General features: G+C 34.5%; 3 protein-coding genes across 7 annotated transcripts; 1 reads left to right on the forward strand and 2 right to left on the reverse strand.

The window, feature by feature from the left end:
- Window positions 1-2373: 2373 nt before the first annotated feature.
- Window positions 2374-18172, reverse strand: LOC108763153 (Kv channel-interacting protein 2). Of its 4 annotated transcripts, none has more exons than XM_018510525.1 (5): window positions 18010-18172; window positions 4215-4442; window positions 3713-3783; window positions 3337-3555; window positions 2374-3019 (listed from the first exon to the last, which is right to left on the reverse strand). In XM_018510525.1, the coding sequence occupies exons 1-5, from the start codon at window positions 18170-18172 to the stop codon at window positions 2909-2911; spliced, it is 792 nt and encodes a 263-aa protein (XP_018366027.1). In that variant the 3' UTR covers window positions 2374-2908. The 4 variants fall into 4 exon arrangements, with proteins under 4 accessions (XP_018366027.1, XP_018366028.1, XP_018366029.1 ...); XM_018510526.1 differs by lacking the exon at window positions 18010-18172 and adding an exon at window positions 7189-7580; XM_018510527.1 differs by lacking the exon at window positions 18010-18172 and adding an exon at window positions 6967-7580.
- Window positions 12370-16459, forward strand: LOC108763152 (uncharacterized). Its single transcript, XM_018510524.1, has 4 exons — window positions 12370-12456; window positions 14222-14455; window positions 14607-15765; window positions 15945-16459. Exons 1-4 carry the CDS (start codon window positions 12370-12372, stop codon window positions 16448-16450), a joined length of 1986 nt encoding a protein of 661 aa, XP_018366026.1. The 3' UTR covers window positions 16451-16459.
- Window positions 18173-19158: 986 nt separating the features above from the next.
- Window positions 19159-20746, reverse strand: mRpS26 (mitochondrial ribosomal protein S26). 2 transcript variants are annotated; one of them, XM_018510506.1, is made up of 4 exons: window positions 20628-20746; window positions 20328-20388; window positions 19858-20109; window positions 19159-19719 (listed from the first exon to the last, which is right to left on the reverse strand). In XM_018510506.1, the coding sequence occupies exons 3-4, from the start codon at window positions 20097-20099 to the stop codon at window positions 19266-19268; spliced, it is 696 nt and encodes a 231-aa protein (XP_018366008.1). In that variant the 5' UTR covers window positions 20100-20109; window positions 20328-20388; window positions 20628-20746; the 3' UTR covers window positions 19159-19265. The 2 variants fall into 2 exon arrangements, with proteins under 2 accessions (XP_018366008.1, XP_018366009.1); XM_018510507.1 differs by lacking the exon at window positions 20328-20388.
- Window positions 20747-23601: the final 2855 nt, after the last annotated feature.

The raw sequence follows: 23601 nt of genomic DNA on the forward strand, positions 1-23601 counted from the left end.
TTGATGTTGGTGTCGCTAGCGTACGGCGATTTCGCCTGTCACGCGAAAAAGGCCGCCATGTCCTCTCTCAGGTTTCTCTCTGGTAAAACTATCAGCCTTGACAATAGAAAACAGTAGTATTTTTTTATTTTCCTTCATTTATAGAAGTAAAAAACTACTAGAATTCCTACGTACTACTGCCTATGTAATTGTCCTTCAATCGCCTATTCCAAAACTACTAGAGATAGTAGGATTCCTACTGATTTGGCAACCCTGCGCGTGTCTCGTACTGCGCGCCTACTTGGCGCGAGACACTACCGTGTCTCTTGATGTAATATTTTAAGAATTTAATAGACAAATGACTGAAATAATACAGAGGTTCATGGTACAAAGGTAGATTTATTTTCTCACAGGTATGCACGAGTGTACATGCGTTTTAACAAAGGTGCATACACGTATATGTACAAGCTACACGCTAATCTTGTTAAACACGCAAAAGGCGCATGTTCACAACGCCAAAAAATTCGCAATTACATTTGCGAACAAGAATAAATTCATAGAATGAATGCTTTTAACAGTCAATTATATATATATATAATTGTTTCTGTCTGAGAGATTAAATCTTAAACTTCAACAATTGGAGAAAGAGTGTAATAAGTGATATTAATACTTTATCTGCCATGAAGACCGAAATGAAATAGTGCAAAAAAATGTTCCTTTTTTAGAAAAATCAAATATAAAATATCTATAAATTAAAGAATACTCGAGTAATTAAGAATTTTGTGCAATTAAAGCATTCCAAAAATAAATATTTTGCAAATATCGAGATCATATAAAGATCTAATATTTCAATGAGATCGAAAGACTAGATGTTAAAAGAAAATTCTGAAACAAAAATGATATCGAGAGAACTAAGAAAATACAAAAAACATTATTTTCGATGGCACGTATGGCAGACAACGAGTTACCTTAACTTCGATCACACGAGGTACAGGCAAAGTAGTAACAGGATAACATTGGTTTTCCTCACTTGGCCTGAGAAGAGTACTGCTTTGTAATCGATGATTTAAAAGTTCAAATTTGGCATTCATAATAGTACATTAAGATTAAAAGATTAAATTTGGAAATATTAAAGAGCTAGGGCAGACACGCCCTTAAAGAGTCAATCGAATAATATACATTATTAAAGATTTTCCAAGATTCAAACACTTCGCAACACTATGCAAATATCACATAGCGAATTCGATTGGACGCATTCAGTGTTCACTAGTGCATATTAAAGTACACAAATTGCAATAATAATGTATGCTTAATATAAATAAAGTCAGTTAAACCGTGAAATTCTCAATACACTTTATCGTGCTGCTAGATAAAATATTTTCATTATAATTCGAAATATTTGCATTTCACTTTTTTACAGTCATATACATACATTTAAACAACGTACAACAATTTTAATAAGCACCAGTGTGCACTAGTACGTCCAACTGAATTTGTTAATAGTAATTTTCTAACAATATACGAGTCAACAGAAAAATTTCTAGAAAGAAGAAAGACGCACATCTCTTCTGTAAAATCATTTTAAAAATTCGAAAATCGATTTAAAATCGATAGTCAAATTCAATTAAATTACAAATATCTTTTCTGTTTTTGCAAATTAAATCTTTATCAATTACTTTTAATTCATCTATTGTAGAAAATTGAATATCTGAACGAACTAATGATTTATTTTTCTCGACATAATGAATAATTTAATAATTTTGTATATAACATAATAGTAGGGGAGGCCGAGAGGCTAAATGTGGATTTACTCAAGCGTCGTGGGGATCTATTGGATTGTGAAGATTAGATGCTAAAAAGAAAAAAAGGTTATATGATGTATGCCGTTTCAGTGGTGGGGGGGCGTGTACAGGCTTTACGGCGTGTACAGGCGTGTACAGTACTCGAGCGTGTCAGATATTAATAGTGTAAGCGACCCATGTGTTTCTGATAACGGATAAATATTAATCTGATAGTTTGCGTGGTGGGGTTAGCTGTAGGAAGGGATCAAAAAATCCATATCACGTTTTTTTTGCAACTTTGTGACTCTCCCATTTCCTTACGTCACGCTGAAATCGTCAGATTATTGAAATGTACACTTTTCTACATGTAATTAACACACCATACCTTAATCTGACGCGCTCGAGTTAAATACTAATTTGACGGGCTCCCCTGGACCCCCGGCTCTATATAGAGGTTTAATATGTGGTGGGGGTACTTATTAGGGTGCAAGCTTTCCCCCTTTATGTTATTCTGACGCGCTCGAGTAAATCCCAAAATCCCCGCTTGGCCTCCCCTACTATAATAACATGAGATATTTTTAAATATAATTTCAACATTTTTAAAAAAAATTCTTTAAGCTATTTCTCTCTGTGAAGCTTCGAGAAAATTTGAAGACAACTTAAATCGTTGATTTTTTCAGATTTTCAATTGTTGAACGACGTATCGAAAGTTGTTGTATTTGAAAGACTGGGTAGGTGTGTAACGAGGTACATACATATTTACAAAAGACACGTGCGAAATGGTTCTCCAGGGCCTTTTCTTAAAAATACGTCTCGAGCAATGACATTTCGGTTGGTCGCATTTGATTTTCTCTTCTCGCAAATGTCGAATTATTGTACTTTGTATTACACTTATAAATTATAGGCTGACGATTCGTAAACAGATTTAATTAGATAGTTTTTTTTTTAAGAAAATTCTTTTTAATGCTTTCAATCAACTTTTCTTTGTCATACGTATAAGTATTAAATCATTGAAAATTTACGTATTTCTCTCATCTACAAAACCAAAAGCAGAATAGATCGATAGACAGGTTCATGATATTTCATAATCATTGCTCAAAGCGTATTTGATAATCTGATACCGAAATTTCCGATAGAACGTTAAATTCTCATAATACGGTGTCCAGAGTATCGAGACTTCGTAACAATTGCTCGTCCTTGGAGCACCACTGCACCAGCTCTTCGATGGTCACTACACCGTCCTTATTCGCGTCCATCAACTAAAAATATGCATAAAATATTATTCGTATTATTCAATTATTAATAATAATTAACTACACGAGTCATAATACCATACAATTATCATCCATCTTATTAAAAAATAAAATTAAAAAATGTAATACATTATATGAGAAATATTTAAAAGAAATATTACAATTTTTTAGAATAATTAATGAATTCTAATATTATTGACTATGTTCTGAAAGATCGCAAAATGTTTACAATTTACAAATTTTATTTTGTTATTAATTATCTTCATTCATAAGTGGTTAGCTTCAGTTCTGTTTTAGCTAATTAGGGGTATCGTGTTACTCACATGGAAGATACGATCGACGTGTTCGCGAGCGGCCACGTGCGGCTCAAGGATTTGCGGTTGCGTGTAACGACCCAACATCTCGTAAATGGAGCCCACAACATCCAGCATTTCCTCTTTGCTTATCAAGCCATCGCCATCCAGATCGTACAGACCAAATACCCATTGCAACTTCTCCTCCACCGATCCTCTTGACACCTTCGACAATATAGTGAGGAATTCCTATTTAAAAAGAAAAATTTATAACTCAGACTAAACCTATAATTTTCCTGTAAAACTTGAATAGAATCGTCTAATCAGTAAATATAAAGCAGAGTTCAAAATCACGGAGAATATTTCCGTGTTCTTTTCAGAACATTTTATTTGCGACGTCGCTCACCTCAAAGCTTATCTTGCCGGACGGTTTCCTCTTCATGGTGTTGAAGACATAATGAGCGTATTGACTTGCGTCTACAACACGTGATCAAAAAGGGACGGTAATGATAACTTACAGAGATTTATATATGATTTCTTCGTGTAACACAAGATAGACTTATTTGCCTAATAAAAAATATAAAGCTTTCAGAATTTAGAAAATTCTTATTCTTATAAAAAAAACTGTATATAAATTAATATTTATTTTTTCATTTTAATTCGGTTAACATAAAACCAGAAAATTTCGAGAATCAACAAAATCTGATGTAAACGAAATGTAAGAAAGAAGCTGAGACAGAATATCATCCAAAAATTTCGTTTTTACAATAAGAACAAAAATAATTATTTTATTTATTTACAATTAAAAATTCACAAAGATAGAAAAAGACGTTTGTATTTATCGTTCAACAGATCGGTCGGAATCATCATTATCATCATTGTTGTTATCATCATCATCCCTTCATTACCTCCCTGCGGAAAAAATTGCGAGAAGATCTGTTTGAAGGCATCTTCGTCGACCAGACCGGTCGGGCATTCCTGTTTGAAACCTCGGTAGATCAGCTGGATTTCCTTCCGCGAAAACCTGGTGGTGGCCGCGAGAGTGGCGAGCTCCTCCGGCTTGTGTCGGCCGCTAAGAGCGAGCGCGGCGCCCCCGGAGCTCCCTAAAACGCCCCCGAGTCCTTCAAGCTCTCCTTCTGCAAGTTCGCAAGCCCTTCACTCCTAAGACTGCGTCGCGCCTTCGAGATGCTCCCTCTCGCGCCTCCCTCCTCTTGTCGTAGAGCGCGGGAGAGTGAAAACCTTCGCTCGAAGAGTTCCAGCAATCTCCCGTCGCCCGTGATTATCGAGAAGGGAGGTCTCCAAATCAATTTTTTTCTACTTGAAAAAGATAGATATGAAAGGGTCCTTTTCTTGCTTTACTTTTTTCTACTTTTGAGGGAATCGTCGTAATTGTAGATCCCTGAAGAAGGGATACGCTCTACTCTAGAAGGGACCTACACAGTGCGTAAAGACTTGCAGACGGAGAAGTCGTGAGAGGCGAGAAACAACAGGGGTGAAAAAATATGGAGATAATTTGCGCTACACAAGGTCGCTCGGTTTTGTTATAATTACGAATTTATAAACTATATATGTTTTTTATATCAAAAGTTAAAAATTTTGTAAAATAGAATCCAAATTTTAAAAAATTAAAAAAGATGTCAGTTATATATATTTTCATATATATAATTCATTAATTAATAATTATTTTTAACGAACGTCTTTGTCTCTATAGTGCAAATCATTCAAGAAGATAATTGAGGAAGATCGAAAAAGAGCTCGAAGAAGACATTGCGAGAATACATTTTTCATATTCTGAGAGTGAAAGGATAACCATGGATTCTACTGTGCTGGGTGAAATTGTTTTGTTCCATAAAAAGATTCGATCAAAGATACTTCTTGTAGTAAATGCAATTAATTGTATGTGCTTGTTTCTTCAATTGCTTTGAAAGAGAAAAGATATATTTTATATCTTTCCTTTTATATCTATATATTTTATAAAAGGAAATGATTCAACAGTTTCTTGTAAACAGAAGTACAAACTATAAAATAATAACATAATTTTCAATTTTTTAAAATATTTTCATTAACATAGTATTTATTAATAAGTCAATTAACTGTAGGAATTAAATACTATATTACTAGTTAATCAAATAATGATAGAAATTCGCTATTAGAAAGCGCTTAATATTAATCCTAAAGAGAGCTACTCATTATTTAAGCAATCGATGATAATTTAACACAATATAATACATGGAAAGAATCTAAAGATCTAAGAGCAAAAATAATCTAAAAATTCAAAAAGAGGTCTAAAGATGCAGGGGTTGAAAAGTTTGAGCATTCAAGTATTTAGAAACACGTTTAAGGACTGTAAAATTTTGAGATCTAAATATTTAAGAGTTTAAAAATTTAAGAATTAAAAAATGAGTAAATATATAGAGGTAGTCTAACAATTTGAATAATCAAATTCAAGCAAGAATCAGGGATGTACGTAAAAATTTTCATTGCAAATTTATGTCGTCTACAACTTACTGATGATAACATGTCAAAGATCACTTTCTAAAGAATTGCGACGTTTTGTCCATCCCCTACGCATGCTATGACTATTAGCTCTGGTCCCGGGTATCCGGGGTTGCCATAGTAACGATGCAGCTCCTATCCCTTACTTCCTGACCACCCCCTCCTTATGTGAATATTACGCGAGTATTCGTCAAGAAATGCGGAGGGATCTTCAAGATAAATTTTTCGCAATGTAGAAATTTTTTATTTATAAGAGGGGGGAGGGGGATTAATCAAGTAGCATTATATATATATATATTTATGTGAATATAAATAAATAAAAAAATTATGGAAAAAGCTTTCTTTTTAATATTTTTTCAGACTAATTTGTTTCATATAAGGTGCTAGAACTAATTTTGCCTTTTACTAATATGAAATATTATATTGCAAGAAAATACAAGAAAATTTAGGAATCTATAAATATATATGTATAAATCTAGAGGATCCTATAAGATTAAAAAAAAGATTAATCCTTAAAAATTCTAGACTCTATAATTAAAAAATAAAAGCTAAGATTTAAATGTAAAACAAGTTCTACGTTTATAGAAAATATTGTATCAAATAGACAGTTAATTAGAGAGATTAGAAAATAAGAATTCAAGAACCTCAAAAAAGCTATAAGAATTCAGAGGTCCAAGAATTGCATAAAATCTTTAAGACTTAATAAAAGGTTTAAAAATTTGAAAGTTTCAATTCTGAAATCTTACAGTGCAACATCGCCGTGGAGAAATAGATGCACATTGAATCGAGTGAGATGAAGGAGGAAGGCTTCGTAAATATCAAAAGATGGGTATTTAAACGAGACCAAAAGAATCGGAGAATCGATAAGCGAGACCTGGAAAATCAAAGAGTGTTATCCAAAAATATCATCTCCCAAGATATATCCAAAGGCTTGAACCAAGGCTCGAACCCGACACGGACATGACCTTTGACACATTAATAGTCCTGGTGGTGCGATAAGGGGTTAGACTCCGACCTACGCAAGAACTACCATTCATAGAGCACGGGATTACTACATACAAACGGACAAGGTAGACAAACAAATAGATAACAGGCGATTTCCACAGAGATGGGAAAGGTGTGAGAGAAGAAGAGAAGAGAGGACCCGAGCGCTGATCATCGCACCTTGCTGCATTCGGCAGTTATCACCCCCGGCTGTCGCTCTGCTTGTCAACGACGCTCTCCGCTGAGTAGTCGATCGACTGGTCCAAGTATCAATGGCAATGGCACATATATTGAACGGTGTCGCACGGACACGGGGCGAGGAAGCAGGAGGAAGAGCTCGATCGCGGAGCAGCCTTTCTTTCTTTCTTTCGCTTTACGGTCGTTCTCGCCTTCCGGACTTACGTTTGTCGCGGCTCTTACGCGCCTTCATCGGCCAGCAAGCGCGCAGACTTCCTGCTCGACCTGCCCCTGATATATCGGCGGCGGGACGAGATTATTGGGATTACTCGATTCACCACCACTAATCGACGCGACGCATCCCGAGATACGCTCCGAACGAGGAGCTCCGCACGCGCACGGAGCGGTATGAGAAAAGGAGAGAAAGATAGAGCAAGAGATACAGCAAAAAGCTGGACTGCCAGTTGCGGATGCTGCACACGGGATACGTCGCTCTGGCTGCTGCGGCTGCTGTCCGTCCTTCGCGATGCTGGACGGTGGCTGCGGATGACGTTACACTGCGCCGATGGTGCCACACTGAACCACCGCGGGGGGTCTGTAGGAAAACGTGCCACACGTCGCTTTTAACGCGCAAGTGCGACGATCTTCGACAGCCGGTGGTAGAAACGGCTCAATGAAAACCTTAGACAAAAAGTTTCAAATCGCTACTTCGAATGAACTGTCACTGAAAAGTCAAAAATTTTTTTTCTTAAAAGTCTCCCCCAAATATCTGGAAAGATTTATATCCAAGGAAATAAAAATTTTTTAATTGTTTCTGTAAATAATTAAGAACTAAGTGTTTGATGTATTAAACAAAAAATATTAAAATAAACTTTCTAATGCTTATTACAAATAGAATAAATTCTACTAATTCGATTAAAAAGAATTTAAATTTTCGAGCTTTTTTTATAATTGGAAGAATTAAGTCTATCTAGCTAAAAATTAACAAAATTTTATTTAAATTTGTATATCTTATTAATTAGAATTTAAAAAAAAAGTAAAAAAATAAAAAAAGAAATAAAACTACAGGATCTACAGTATATAATCGATCATTGGAGACCTCCAAGTTCTAAATAAAAATTTAAATTTAAAAAAATTAAGGAAGTTTTTGAATCTTTGAAAAGCTATCTCGAAGGCCTCGAAAACCCCAAAGCTCTTAAGAAACGGTAAAGATTGTACTGTATCACGAAACAGAATTGACAGCCCGTCTCTTACCAGCTGCTTCACTTAAATTTCGGCTCATGAGCATATCCTTCCAATAATACAATTCTATTATTGAATCTGCTCGTGAGATGTCATCTCGTAAGACGTAGCTGACAAATCAGACCACTTTAATCGTTAGCTGTTTCAATTTAAGAATAATTTGTCCGCTAATGTTCTACAAACGATGTAATTATAAAAGATAATACTAACGTATTCGGCTGATAAAGTCAAGTTATCAAGCGCAACTGAAACGTTTATAGGCTCGTTCTTTTAAGCTAAATTTATATCGTTCAGAAAAAAAGAGAAAAAATAAACCGTGTAGTTCAGCTCTAAAAAGAACAGACCTATTGTATCAAACGCAAATAATAATTTAACAAAAGTTTCTATTTCCATTTTTTAATAAATCTTAGCTTCTTAATATGTATACTTATTTCAAAAATTCTTTCAAGAGAGTTCAATATTTTTCTCAAAATATTTATCCTCTCGTAGGATAATACTTAAAAGAATGTGATCATTCGCTTTCTATTCAAATAGCCATATATCGATTCTGTACGAAGGTACATCGATGAGCTAAAGTGGATCAATTCCCCATTGGATTTCGCAAAAATAGCGAACGTTAATTAATTTATAGCGTTCTTATACTTATTTACGTCAAAGCGCCGAACGTCGATATCGCCTGAAAATTGTAATCGAGGCACTTGGAAGCTGCGATTATAAAATTGCAAATAAAAGATCTGTAACAAGTATCCATAGGCGTTTCCAGTGGGGAGGAGATAATTCAAACTTCCACCCGAAACTTTTAATTCATTTTTCTATTTTTAATTATAAAATATAACTTTATTTTTGACTCTAAAAAAATTTTTTGTCGTTACATAAAATATTCTTTTCTCCCTGTTATAACTATATAAATAATTTCTCGAACTTGCAGTAGTTAAAATTTTGACACTGTTTGATGTACATAAGAAAAATTTCGCAAGGTTTTTAAGTCGAAAAATAAAATATATGCTGAGATATTAATAACTATGTTTAGCAGAAAAAATTGCTTTGCAATTGTTGTAAGATTCTTTAAAATAATTAATTTTTGCCTTTAATTCTTCACGAATCTAAAAGTATAAACTAATTATGTTAAAGAATCTTACAACAGTTGCAAAATTATTTTTTCTGCTAAAAATGCAGTCATTGAGCAATCAATTCTCAAGTATACATTTTGTTTTAAATAACCATATTTTGTCTATATTTTCTTCAGGAAAAAATATAAATTATAACTTACAAATAATATTTTTCCCATTTAAAATCAAGAATAAGAAGACATTTTATGTCCTAAAAATTCAAAAAAGCAATTGATTAACACAAAAAATCATTTATGCAACAGAATTGATAACCTTCCCCTCAAAAGTCTTGGATACGACCAAGTATCTGAATATCATTTTGAATACTTTACATCGATTACAGTTAATTCTTCCAATTAGAGAAAATTTGAGAGTATGTCTAAATCTTTTAATTAAACGAAGGTTAGCAGCAGTCGGGAGTAAAAAATCAAATTAATGGAGTTATATGTAATATTAACTCTTTTGATCCTTCCTTTTACTTTAAACTTGCACAAACTTTTGCATACGCACGTCTGAATCTTGGTCTCCTGTAAATTTTTTACGAGTTCTCGACGAACTTCTTTCCGCGTAAACAAACTCGCAAGTCGATACGCAAAAGTAGCACACACAAGAATATATTCCAGTCAACCTGCGACGCAATTCAAATACAGTGAGTACAAAAAGTATTCGTACAGAGAAAATATATTTTAAAAAAACTTTATTTTAAAAAATTTTAAATATTATCCAGCGAGAAATGAGTCATTGAATTGATGTCGAATCGATATCGATACGATGATTTCAACACCAATTCGACGTCGATTCGACGTTTAATTGATGATCATTTCTTGCTGGGTAATTAACAATTTATTCATAAAGTATAAAATAGACTGTATGTTTCTTAAAATTATATACACCAAAAAGATGTGTATTAATTATAGAAAATATATCATCTGAAAAATAAAAGTTCCATTGTTTGGATGCTCAAAAAGTATTCGTACAGTCGAGAAATTTAGCTTATAAGATCAGAAATACATACGAAGCTCATTTGTACATATTAGAACAGAATGTATTCATTGTATAAAATTGCTAATTAATGTTTATTTTCTACAAATAAAACTTTTTTTATAAAAAATTTCCTTGTACGAATACTTTTTGCTCTCACTCTACATGTTGCTTTAATTGTTATATTATGTTATGAGGATTCCCTTCTTTCTTCTGGTTTTTTTGTCTGATACAATTCCTGTAATTTCATTTAAAATATTAAATATCCTAAAAGCAAAACCAAAAAGATCTTGTTTAATTATTTCATTCAGCATGTTTTGATATTGCAAATTAATTAAGCGAAATAAATGCAACAAAACCTATTGATCAATATGTGTGATTACAACTAAATAAACTTTTTTTTACATCTAATAATGAATATTTCTCAACAAGAGACACAGATGATTCAATATAATACAATGAATTATGTCTAATCTACAATATGATCTTTGTTTCCTATTACTTGTTTTACCTCTTGTCTTTTAGGCTAATCCTACAATATGCTTTTTGTTTCCTGTTTCTTGCTGTTTGTCTCTTGCTTTCTTGATCAAAAAGACAAGAGACAAACAGAGACAAACAGCAAGAAACAGGAAACAAAAAGCACATTGTAGAATTAGTCTTTACCTCTTATCCTGTTTCTTGATATAACTATACGATGAAAGTGGATAAAGTGAAAAGAAATAAAGTAGGTAAAGAAGAGAAGTAAGAGGGTTTAATCAGAAAGTAGGAAAGTAAAGAGATAGGTGTAATATTATAATTTCATAATATAAAAAAAAATATATATATATATGTATACATGTGTGATAGCATGTGGGCGAGGTATGGAAGAATAAATGAGATAAGGATTTATGTAAACCAAGTCCCCTTCTTGGCTGTACGCTGAAGTGTAATAAATTCTATTCTTCTCTTATCCTGTTTCTCCATTTTCTGTTGTCCAAGATAAAATTGATGAAGACAAGAAACACGTGACAATAAACACAATTGATGATAAAACGGTGAGAACGAGAGAAAAAGGCAAAAAATAAACAAACTAAAAACAGGAAGCAAAGAATACATTTACAGTAGATCAGGTTTTAAAGACTTTGGATGCTTTCCAGCAAGAGACACAAATGATACAGTGTAACACAGTCAAGTATCTTCATCTCTGTTGAACATTGCAAACAATTAAAGATGTAATTTATTGTGTTGCACTGTGTCATCTGTATCTCTTGCTGGAAAGCACCCAGTATAACAAAGTGAATCACAACATCTTTGTTATTTGTAATATTAAATAAACATGAAATAACTCACTGTATTATACTGTCAGTTATTTCACCTTTTCTGATTCATTTGTCTCTTATTGCTAGAAAACATTCAGTCACTATCACGTTCTATGTAACTTCATTGCGATTCGCGAGGTTTTAGATCGAAAGAATCAAACGTTACGACGTGTATATCGCGATATTGAAACATACATACCATCATCACATCTCTGCAGACAGTGAAAATTGCGGATACTTAGCAGAAAAAGAAAACATGTCCAAGTACGGCGATTGTCACTTACAATTAAAACCAGTCTACGTCATTTCTTGTTATTAGATCGCGATTAGAATTGACGTGTTAACTTTTCACTGAGTGACTAAAGGTGCGTTCGGAGAGACTTATTAGTTCTTTTGTTATCCTATTCTTGTTTTACTTATAATAAATGAAGATAGACTGACACAAATAGTACTTAAATTTCTCGAATTGCACCCTGAATTCTGAAAAGGATCCACCAGGCCGACAAATGATAATCAATAAGATCTCGATCTCGCGATTAGGACCAATCGATAAATACCACGCTATCGGATTGGCTTCGACATTACCAGCATATTGTCTCTCTCCTTCTCTACGATTGTATTCGATAATTCTAATCGCGCGTCTCGACTCCCGCTGAGAACGAGACTTTATGCCTTTATGGCGTTTCGCGCTAAAAGTCAGTCGGCTCGAATTCGAAAATCGGATCGGGCGAGCAGACGAAATTCCGCCATACAGATAAAGCAGTAGCAGCAGCAGCATGAACGTCGGCAGTGATATCACGCAGTTGTCCTATAAGGAGCTGCAGGCCCTGGCTCTTAGGTATCGCGTACCGGGTAACATCAAGGTGAGTTGTCACCATCGTCGTCGACAATACCGACATCATCATCGCGACGAAGATGTCCTAACGACCGACTTTTCTTTCTCCGTCTGATCTAATCCATTCTTAACGCGGTTAACGCCGTCATCGGTTTCTGTTACCAAGAGACAAATTTATTCGAACTCCCATCGAAGATCGCGCTCCGATCGATCGACGGTTGCGATCAGTTGCGATTCAAGTGGCTCCGGCTCCGGCGCATCCTCTGTGAGCTCTTTGAGTCGAGGAAGTCGAGCGTGGCGCGTTAAAATCGGCGGTCAGCCGGATTTCTCTCGATCCGATCGAAAACAGGATCCAGATGAACGTGCGATCTGGAAATTCCTAACCAAGACACGATCACCTGAAGCTACTGCAACCCTGCAACTCGTCCAAATCGTCATTGTCATCGTGTCGCATTAAGGGTTGTGGTAATAACGGACAGATATATCCGGCCCATTCGAACGCCGTTTCCACTTCGGTCCCGATCGCTTCCCGCAACCCAAGGACATGAATGACCATCGCAGGACAATCGCTCGCGACCGGCAAGAACGAGCCGCTTCCTCTTGTTCATATAACGCTCCCTCGCGATCCGGAGAGGTACGCGAGATCCTAACCAAGAATTACCTGAAATTGCTACGTAACGTCATCGTTCTTGTCAGTTTCTCACGGACGGGACTTCCCCTACGCTCCATTACTTTCTTCTTTCCCTTAAGGTCTGCACTTTACACTTATGGACTTCACTTTGGGTGCATTCTGTTTCACGCATGATGTGCGTAATAGATCATTTATCCTTGTTTAATACTCGGTGAACAACAAAGATAAATGATACGTCATGGGTATTATATAAGAGAAACGCAATGCATTCTTTTCTGTTTCAAATGCAGTGTAGCAAAGTGCAGCTAAAGCTAATTCTATAACGTTCTATCCAGACAAACTTATATAATCGCATAGCTGTTATATATGCACAAAGAAAATTATCCAATCGCATTTCTATCATAAGGATGCATCTAACATACGGTTAATTTTCTTTATGCATATGTTCATGCGATTGTTCAAGTTTGTCTGGATAAACTAATCCCTAATCGTTTTATTTTCAGTATGTATTCCTATGCATTTGTTAATTTCATCGACCCCCCTTATTTACTGTAGTTACTTTAAGTAGATAGAGATGAGATGTTGTTAATCCAAAATTAATTGGGCTATAATATGTTATATGTGACTATATTAATCATTAACTATAAATCTCCTGTAATTTTTATAGCATTAGTAATCGTTTGTTTGCAAAAGTTATTTAATTTCTGCCAAAATGTTTATCAATTCTCAACTTTGATATTTCCAGTCTCATTATCAAATTTTCAACTTTTTCAATAAGTAATTAATGAAGTTTTCATTTTTCAATTCAGAGTTTTTACACGTTTTTCTTTAAATCTTAAATAAAAAGATATAATGTAAAAATTAAGTATACTTTAATTAAGAATATCAACATCCACAAAATTTTTACTTTTAGAGTCTTAGTTATAGAACGTTTTCCATGTAAAAAAGATTCGATTCTTTAGAGATACTAATTAAAGGTTTACCGTATCATGATCCATTGCTAATGCCAACGTTTTGTGAACCTTGCCGTTTACTTCATCAGGGCGAGGACTGATTCGAGCGCACTGATTCGATTCTTTTTCCATTTCTTTTAATTTAGTTAATTGTCGCAAATCTTCGATTCCATTGTCTCACTCTGTCATCTCACGATCCTGAATTACAGAAGAAAATGCTGGTCAAAGTTTTGCAAGCCGCTAGAAGCGGAAATGATGCAGAATTTTGCCGGTTATTACAAGAGCTGAGGAAGAATCGCAAGAGGAAAACGAGAAAGTCAAAGGACTCGAAGCTCGGGATAACATCGACGCCGTTGCACAGTCCCGATTATGTAATGACTGATGACGACTATTATTGTCAGCAACAACAACAGCAGCCACAGCAACAATCGCCTTATCAGTGGGTAAGTTATTATATTTCCATAGTTGGTTGCAATATGGCATCGACGTATCAATCAAATTGCATTCTCGTTTTTTCTTTCATTTCTGCCATTTTATATTTCATTTGATTTCGTGATGCAGCAAACAAGCGACAATGATTGACTTCGGACGAAGTGCTTTCCATTTTTGCAGATTGGTGCCGAGGAGGAAATAGTGAGTAAGGAGGATGATACCAAGATCCCGCAATATGAGGAGTTTAAGCAGTTCCTACTCAAGAGAATTCAACGAGAATTCCAAGCGTGTGACAATAACAATAATCAGGTGGAAGATCTGAATATTGTAGATCTACGGACAACGTCGATGTCGCCCAATCTTCAAACGGTCCCTCTTGTCGAACCGAGCTATCCGAAAGTGAATTTGATCAACGATACGGATCCTCTCGCGATCTCATCGACTGATAGATCCAATTATCAAGTGCTGAAGGAACCTGAGGGAGGCTCGCAGGGTTCATTTTTGTTAAAGAGAATGCTACAGGCACCAGTGGGCGCCAATCTAGGTGAGATTGCTAGCTCTCTCTTCTGGGCTAGCAATTTACTAGACAATTCCGACACCCTAACCGCCGAGTCAGAGAGTAATGAGAACGAGGATCAGCTGGACACAAATACCAATGAATACTACAACTTACTGAAGAATTCTAGGGGCGAGTTCTTGCTAAACGAAGCAAACTTGGTGCCTCAGCAAGTTTCAAGTGTACTAACCAGTGAAAATCAATACAGGTTTCCTAGTGACGTAGACGATCGGCCCAATTCTTACCAGAACTGGACAATCACTAGCGTGGAAGTACCCGACGGTGATCTGCAGTCCTCTAACTCTCGCGTGTTCCACGCGATTTATTACAACAATACGGATCCCACTGTAGCTACCGCGAACACAGACAACAATGTGACTTATCAGTATCAAACAGATACCTCCTGCAACAACGGCCAAAACTTCTTCAATTTTGATACGCAGAACGTCAATTATACAACCGGCACAGACATAATGGCCAATGATACCTCCGATATTTATTATCTGCAAAATTTTGGCAAACACAGCAGGGAGGTGGATACGGGATATTTTCGCAACGTCGATACTTTTGGACAGAATAATGTGCAGCAAAATGTCTATGCGAATGATCAACAATATCAATACATTTATCCTCATTTTACTCAGGAAACAAAGAATCTATTCAACGATAGATTCGAGCAACCGCAAAGCAATCTTGTGGCAGGATTAGAATATAATATTAATCAAGAAACTACTAGTACTGGGAATTTGCAGAGACCGGCAAATGGTGCGCGTTTATTTTCTTTTTTTTATTGATATAAATAAATAATGTAAAAATAAGATATATAAACAACATGTATTTTTTATATAAAAAAATTATGTATACATTTCTTAATAATATCAACTGTTTTTTTCGAAGAACAGATTTTTTTTGACGTTTTAATTAAGCGATATTTCATCATTCAGGAACAGTGGAAGCGTTCCGGCCAAAGTGGACTTCCGAGTCCAACAATTTGGAGAATATTCTAAATTATCATCCATCCAAGGAGGTAGATTACTCCAAATTAAGTCAAACATCCTGCGTATATTGCTACGTGGCTCCAATCGTCTCGCAGCGATCTAATCTGGCAATTAACGGCTGCTCGATTCAACGAAAATACACCGCCGAACAGCGACAACATTCCTTTTCACCCTACTGGATGTTGTATAACGACACATCACAAGGTATGCGAATGACGAATGTACCCAGCAATCCACTCGAGCAACCAATGTCAACACATGCAACTATCATCACTAACAACGATGATCTGAGAGAGATTGCCAACAACGCTCCCATCAATGATGTGTGGATGAATCAGTACGAGCCGCCATCCATCGTTGACGACATAAACATTCAGGTTTCAGACTCGCTCTTTTATAATGCTGATCGAATCGACGATATCCCGGACGCGCCGGATATAGCAAAGACTTAAAATTTGCGCGTGATTTATGGTTTATAGTAAACAAATAATTAGAATAAAATTATGATTTTTAAGATGATGGATAGCGTTTCCCGAACCGCAAAATGACGACGAAGGGACGTTTCTCCAGAATAATCATTTCTTTCCGTTTCTAAGTCACGGAAGAATTTTGTTAGTGTTTCAGCTTGGAACTGGAACAACCGCGAAGCCTATTCGTCATTATGTACCGCGTAATTGACGCCTCAGTAATTATTTTGTGCAATTGCCGCGAGATGCAACAACGTACTCTTCCGTTTTTGCATCACCAACGAGTGACAGGCGCAATTATTTCTCCGATTTGTAACTTAAACGAAAACGATATTCGAACAAAAAATAATAGCAAACAAATGGAAGTTGAATAATCGATATTACCTTGTAAGATGGATGGATCTATGTTTGAACGTACAATGCTTCTACCGCAGATCATTAAAAGTTCTATTTTAAAGCACAGAAGTTTCAGAGCTCGATATCTTGGAAAGGCAAATATATATTGTGGATCGGAGATAAAATGATAAGATACTTATATTAATGAAGTACTTTTGTATACTATTATTTACGTGAGATTGTAATGCTGTGCAATGTAAGATTTTATGTTTTTTTCATGTGTGTTAGCAAGAAAAGATTATTAGGATTTTATATTATATATAGGATTTATATGTATATACGGGTGTTTCATACATGTAAGCATAACTTCAGAAATTAATTCAGAATACAAAAATAATACAAAAAGTTAGTATAAATATTTCTTCTATCTGATTTTATTTCCGAATTACAGACATTTTTGTGTTTCATTAATTCTTGTTACAAATTCAACTATCTTAGCATCTTTACACATTTCTGTCTTAATAATTAATCAGTAAGACGCGAAGATGTGTAAAGACGCTATTCCAGTTCAGTTTGTAACGAGAATTTAAGCACTTGCCGCTACAGTAGGCTGACCCACATTTTTTTTTTTTTTTAAGTAACTAAACTCTAAAGTTAAAGTAATAGGGGAAAATATCAATATCACTTAAAGTTATTTACTCCGTTTTTAAAAAGTATGGATTAGTCCATTGTTGCAGCAAGCCCTTAATTAATTAAAACGCGAAAATGTTTGTAACTCAAAAATAATATCAAATAGAACTAATGTTTACATGGTATGTTTGTTATTTTTGTGTTCTGAATTCATTTCTAAAGTTATGCTCATACTATGAAATACTCTGGATAATACTCGTATATTGTGTCTTCTACATATTATATAGAAAAAATAAATATAAATAAGAAATTATATAGATAAAAATCAATAAATGGAAGTTTCTTATGTGTACTTTTAGTTAGATTACGCAGTCGAGCTGCAGTTGTATATTAATATATAATAAATAAACAAAGTTCATGCATCAAAAAAACTCATGCGCACGTCTAATTTACATGTGAATTTGGTAATCGTAAAATCATAAAAATAGAACTCGGCAAAATCCAGCAACTATAATCAAAATTTAATAATATATCGCATGCTTCAGATTCTTTAGAACGCTAAACTTTTTCCGACTCACCCGACATAGTATCCGACTGAAACTGCGAACGAATGTAATTTACCAGCTTCACAGAAATCGATTTCTTCCTCCGTCTTCCATACGTTCTGATTTCGTTATCCATGTCGGCTGAGTTCTTCTTTCGCTCCGTAGATCTTCCTGGTGTCACGTGTACACTGTACATTTTCGCTGATATGCGAATTGTATGCTAATTTGTAATAATTAAATCCTGTTGATCCTTTGGAATCCTTTAAAGAACAACAATTTTTCGATCGATTGTATTTTATAATGAAAAGATTCACCTTTACAAATTTTAATCTGAACAAAAAGTTTTATAAATAAAATATAAATAACTTTGTTTAGAAAAATGTTTGAGTTAGTCATTAATTTAAAAAAAATTTCAGAGAGAAACTAGTGATTTTACTATACGAGTCTTATCGATTAATTTTATGATAACTTTGCATTTATAATACAAAAAGTAATTTCATAATACTTTGCGTAACTTTCCAATATAAATTCCTGATAATCACGTTTCATTCACCTAATTATCGTATGGAGCACCGCGACTTTCTCGTCAATTTCAACAGCTATTTTTGTCGCAATTTTGTTTATAAATTTGGACGGATCTCACTTCATTCACGAATATTTTCTCCGTTTTGTTTCGCCTCGAGAGTCGAAAGGGCAAAATCAGTGGTGCGAGTCGGCGCGTTGTCCACGAAAGACTGCTTGAAGTACGTTAAAGGGAAGCAAGTAAATAGCAGTAGCAGGTAGTCGCTTGTATGTATATACATGTATCGTGGTTACAACCAGCATTCGAGTTGCGCGGTTTTAATGAGTTGCTTTGTAGAGCGCTACGGTAATTATACAAGCTTCAAACACTTTTTCCATAAGCTCTCTACAAGGACGCAAAAGTTTGACTAACTGATACCTTAATTAGTCATCCCTTCTGCGCATTATTATTTTGCATAACTTTGTGCAAAGAAACTTCTGTCAATTTTTTAATTTCATCTATATATATATATATGTTTTTAATTATAAAATGATATGTTTACATCCAAGCTCTTATTAATCGCATAATTTTTTCTAGGAATATTAATTATGTGTAGCAAGGAATAATATATTGAAGTATCTATTTTATATTTATTACAATTTATAATATAACAGTTTGTATTTATCATCATTATTCCAGCGAGAATCTAGAACACTTGAAAAAAAGTACAGGTCCATTAAATTTTGACTTTACTTTCCCGAGCAGTGTAGATATGAAATTTTCAAATTCAATTTTGCTGCTCAATGGCCGCTGGTTTCTGTGTCTCTTCGATAAGTGGAATCGATGAGATCGGGGGATACTTTCCTTTGTACCAATTTCCTTCCAAATCCAATGCACGATTATGATTAACAATATTTGTCAAACACTCTTCGATCGCAGCATCCACATTTTCCGCAGTGATGAATGTAACAGATTCTTCCTTAACCTTTTTAACCAATTCGTTGAGCCTTATCTTGTTTATCTCTCGGTTCTGCTGTTGCATTAAAATATTTTTCAGAATGGCATTTTTGCGTTTCTCCCTTATCTCCGCCAGCTTGATCTCTCGTATCTTTGCTATTTCTGCATTCCACTCATCATTTATGGCGTTGCATGCTTTAAAGTCCTCCTCTTCGGTCAGCTTGTTAACTACTGTCTCATTAAGTTGCATCTTATTTTCTTTTGCAATTTCCCTTATATATGCCCTGCAACACATTATTAGTTAATTTTTGAAGCTAAGAATATACAATAATTTCAATAGCTAGAATATTCTAGGTTGTATTAATCATATTTATTTTATTAATCATTATTATCAAAAGTCAGATTTATAGAATTATACATACTTAAATGATGTCATATATGTCCTATAATTATTATATAAACGCTTGAGCTCCACGTAATCCTCCATAGGTATGACAGGTCTTTTTGGTACTCGAAACACTTTAGATTTTGCTGTGGGCAGCCATATTGGTTTTCTTTTCCAACGTATACACTGTGTGTAGACAGAATTTGGAATAAAAGTCTCACAGAGTCCTGTAGTACCCATTGTTAATGCATTAACATTTATTATCCTCATGGTCTGCATTGTTCTAGAACTATAAAAAATTTATTGTCATGAAAATTATATTATTATCAGCTTGTAATATTGATACTTGTCACTATAGTGCTATCATATCATTTGTTCATACAATTAAATCTATTATATATATCCAGACATTATGTCCGAAATGTGGATGTAAGACACTTTTAAGACGTTTTAAGCCTAATTTTAAAGCTAAAAAGAGACAGAGACAGAAAGAGTTTTAAGTCTTACTTAAAATCGAAATAATGTTGGTGCAAAAGGGCCTTGTATCTGTAGTTTGGAGATGATGTTGCTGGATATGTAACACACACACACACACACACACAAAATAAAGAGATTAAGATCAATTAAATAAAGAAAGTAAACATATAATTGACATTATATTGCAATGAACATCCTTTAAATAAAAAAACCAAAATTGATGAAATATATAGAAGATACCAAATATTAACAGTCTTCTAAAAACTTAATATATAATGTAAATATAATATTATAATCAATAAATATTGAAAACAATTAAATGACAAATACCAAAATACGTTTTCGAAGTAACAACACAAATCTTTCGTCACTTCGCCGCTCCAGTTTTGGCAGGCTTTGGTTATGTTACTCCAATTTCTCAAAAGTGAGGTTATGGTATTTCTCTGTTTTTTGCCCCCCCCCCCTTCCAGGCACGGCGATTCGCTGCGCTTGCGCATCTGAAATTGCGCTTTTGCATTTAAATACTCAAATGTTCTAATTATCGTAGCTGTAATAACTTCACAAAAGGAACGTAAATATCTTTTTGAAATTTTATGAACTTTATTGTACAAAGAGAGAGTGTGACGTGTATAGATATATAACCAAAATAAAAGGAACATACTTTTTTAAATAAGTATTCTTACGTACATTAAAAAGATGGAACATCTTTTGAGATAAAAAATCAATTTGTTTGTAACTTTTATCGACTTTTAGATAAAATAAAGTTGATGAAACTACAAATAATATTATCATAATAAAACGGTAAAAAATAGAAAGAAATATTTTAAACAAAAGTTCACTTTATAAGTTTTACACTCAAAGACACTTTATACTGACTTATATACAGTTTTCGACAAAATTATGTCTTCCAAAATAATCTTAGTCTTGTTCATTAACATTTTTAAAAATTTTTTAATTATATACCGTTAAATTTTTCTTTAAATTATAAGCCTTAATTATGTGGTGTCACAAAAGTTTTTAAATTCTTGAAAAATAAACAGAGATATTTAAAAAATATGACATAATATTTTAAAGAAATTTAAGTAAATCTTCGGGAAATAAAATCCGGATGCAGCAGAAAATGTTCAAAAGCGAGAAATCATTTATAGAATATGTTTATTGAAAATGATCGTGTATAATGCGATGTATCTATAATGTACAACAACAAAATCAGATTCCGCGAAATACATTCATTCGAGCTCCCTCGTGTCTTCCTTCTATTTTTCTTTCTTTCTTTTTATGTCCCTCTTTCGAAACAGCAATAGCGTGCTCACACTATATATTAATTATCCTAATTACAATTAATACGTAATTAATTAACCTTCGTCATCACGCGGTACGACAATATCATCCAACACAAACACGAATAAATCTTATCTCAACAATCGCTCTAAAATTATTATCGCCGTATATGGTTATTATTATTAATTGTAATTGTTTTTTTTACTTTTTTCTCCCTTTATCTTGTCCTCCGTTCCTTTTTTACAAATGTGCCCAAACGCTGTAGAAATTACTTAAAATATATCTGCATCGACGATAATCACAGATATTAATTTGTATCTATACTATAATAACGTCGTTCCTTTTCTCTTTTTTTTCTTCTTGCTCTTTACGCCATTCATAGATCGAACGTAATCGGAATTTCGCGAAAATTCAGATCCAAATTACAACTCGCACGGGATCGCGATAAAATTCCACCTGCGTGTCATAAAATTAACGAACCCTATTAATGGAATAATATTAACGTAAGAATAATTATGCACGCGGGACGCTTCGAAAAGACACTCGCGCGTTTGTTATTATTCTTCTCGATCGTTTATCAAGTTCCCAGAAAAAAATCTTCGTCGACTTTTAATTCGATTTTCCGCTTAATCATTCAAATAACACAAAGGGCCTATGGCCAGTATTCATAGTCAGATCTTATATTCAAGATCGTCTTAAGTACGGTCTTAAGAAATCACGAACCAATCAGAAGGCCGCATTAGCGCCTTAAGACATTACTTAAGAAGGTCTTGAAATAAGACTCGACTATGAATATCGGTCATAGACGTTGTTCAAGATTCGAGATGGTCTTAAAATAGTGCTTGAGATGTCATAAACCAATCAGAGGTATTCATAGTCCGATCTTATTTCAAGATTGTCTTAAGTACGGTCTTAAGATGCTAATGGGGTCCTCTGATTGGTTCATGACTTCTTAAGACCGTACTTAAGACGATCTTGAATATAAGAACTGACTATATGAATACCGGCCAGAGAGATGTATTAGCATCTTAAGACATTGCTTGAGATTGTCTTGAGATTAAAAACAGACTATAGATTCCGGCCAAAGTCTAAAATCGAGACATAAGATGTCTTTTAGGCCGGTATTCATAGTCGATTCTTATTTCAAGACCGTCTTAAGTAATATCTTAAGACGCTAATGCAGCCCTCGATTGGTTCGTGACTTCTTAAGACCGTACTTAAGACGGTCTTGAATATAAGATCTGACTATGAATCCCGGCCTTAGACATCTTATCGCTTGACTTTGGACTTTGTGTTGCCTAGCAGCTTTTTAATTTTCTGTTCGATTTTCTCTTTCGGAACGCCCAGCGTGAGAAGAAATCGAAGAATCTCGTCGTATATTTTTTAACATTTCGTAACAATTGCAGCATCTCGGGAGGTATCTTTGGCTTAGACGCAGAACAGTTTGTGCCGTTTGCTTTGAAGAAACGCAAGTAAGGAGAAAAAAGGTCTATCTCACAGCGATTTTTTTGAGGAAGGAGGAGAACTTGTAACGAACGTCTCGCAGTTTTTCACCTTTCACAGTTTTAGACTTCAAAGTTGAAGAACTCTGAGCAATATCATGCTAAACGTTCTTCAAATGATAAATGATAAAGCGAGTGAAGGAAATACAATGCGAAAATAATTTAATCATTATCTTCTGGCGGCCAGACTTTGCAAAATCCTCTTGCATTTCAAAACTGCATTCGTCTGAAGGCAACATTCGCAAAATTCGTGAACTCGACAGTGGCAGTATTCCATGTATAAGTGGTTGTAATGAAACATGCTATGGGATCAACTTTTAGTATGTACTTAAGCCTCTTTGTCGAGAAACAATCTATTAATCTCGCATTTAGCATGTCGATGAGCCCTCCAATCGCTGATTTTAGAGATTCTCATCTACTTACTCGCGCCTCGCGTGATTTTCACTTTAATGCATGCGTTAAAAATTCATGGCTTGTTTCAAGAGCTGCGTTCTCTTTCTGCTTTTTCTATGCTACTAGGA

Source organism: Trachymyrmex cornetzi, unplaced genomic scaffold (genome assembly GCF_001594075.2).
Source record: "Trachymyrmex cornetzi isolate Tcor2-1 unplaced genomic scaffold, Tcor1.1 scaffold34, whole genome shotgun sequence".
In the NCBI taxonomy this organism is placed as follows: Eukaryota; Metazoa; Arthropoda; class Insecta; order Hymenoptera; family Formicidae; genus Trachymyrmex; species Trachymyrmex cornetzi.

Coding starts and splice junctions, on each gene's coding strand:
- LOC108763152 (XM_018510524.1), top strand. CDS start 12,370: ATGAACGTCGGCAGTGATATCACGCAGTTGTCCTATAAGGAGCTGCAG. Junction 12,457..14,221: donor GCGTACCGGGTAACATCAAG/GTGAGTTGTCAC, acceptor CCTGAATTACAG/AAGAAAATGCTGGTCAAAGT. Junction 15,766..15,944: donor TTTGCAGAGACCGGCAAATG/GTGCGCGTTTAT, acceptor TTCATCATTCAG/GAACAGTGGAAGCGTTCCGG.
- LOC108763153 (XM_018510525.1), bottom strand. CDS start 18,172: ATGTACAGTGTACACGTGACACCAGGAAGATCTACGGAGCGAAAGAAG. Junction 4,443..18,009: donor TCAGTCGGATACTATGTCGG/GTGAGTCGGAAA, acceptor GCGAACTTGCAG/AAGGAGAGCTTGAAGGACTC. Junction 3,020..3,336: donor ACGTCGATCGTATCTTCCAT/GTGAGTAACACG, acceptor GCATATTTTTAG/TTGATGGACGCGAATAAGGA.
- mRpS26 (XM_018510507.1), bottom strand. CDS start 20,099: ATGCAGACCATGAGGATAATAAATGTTAATGCATTAACAATGGGTACT. Junction 19,720..19,857: donor ACATATATGACATCATTTAA/GTATGTATAATT, acceptor AATGTGTTGCAG/GGCATATATAAGGGAAATTG.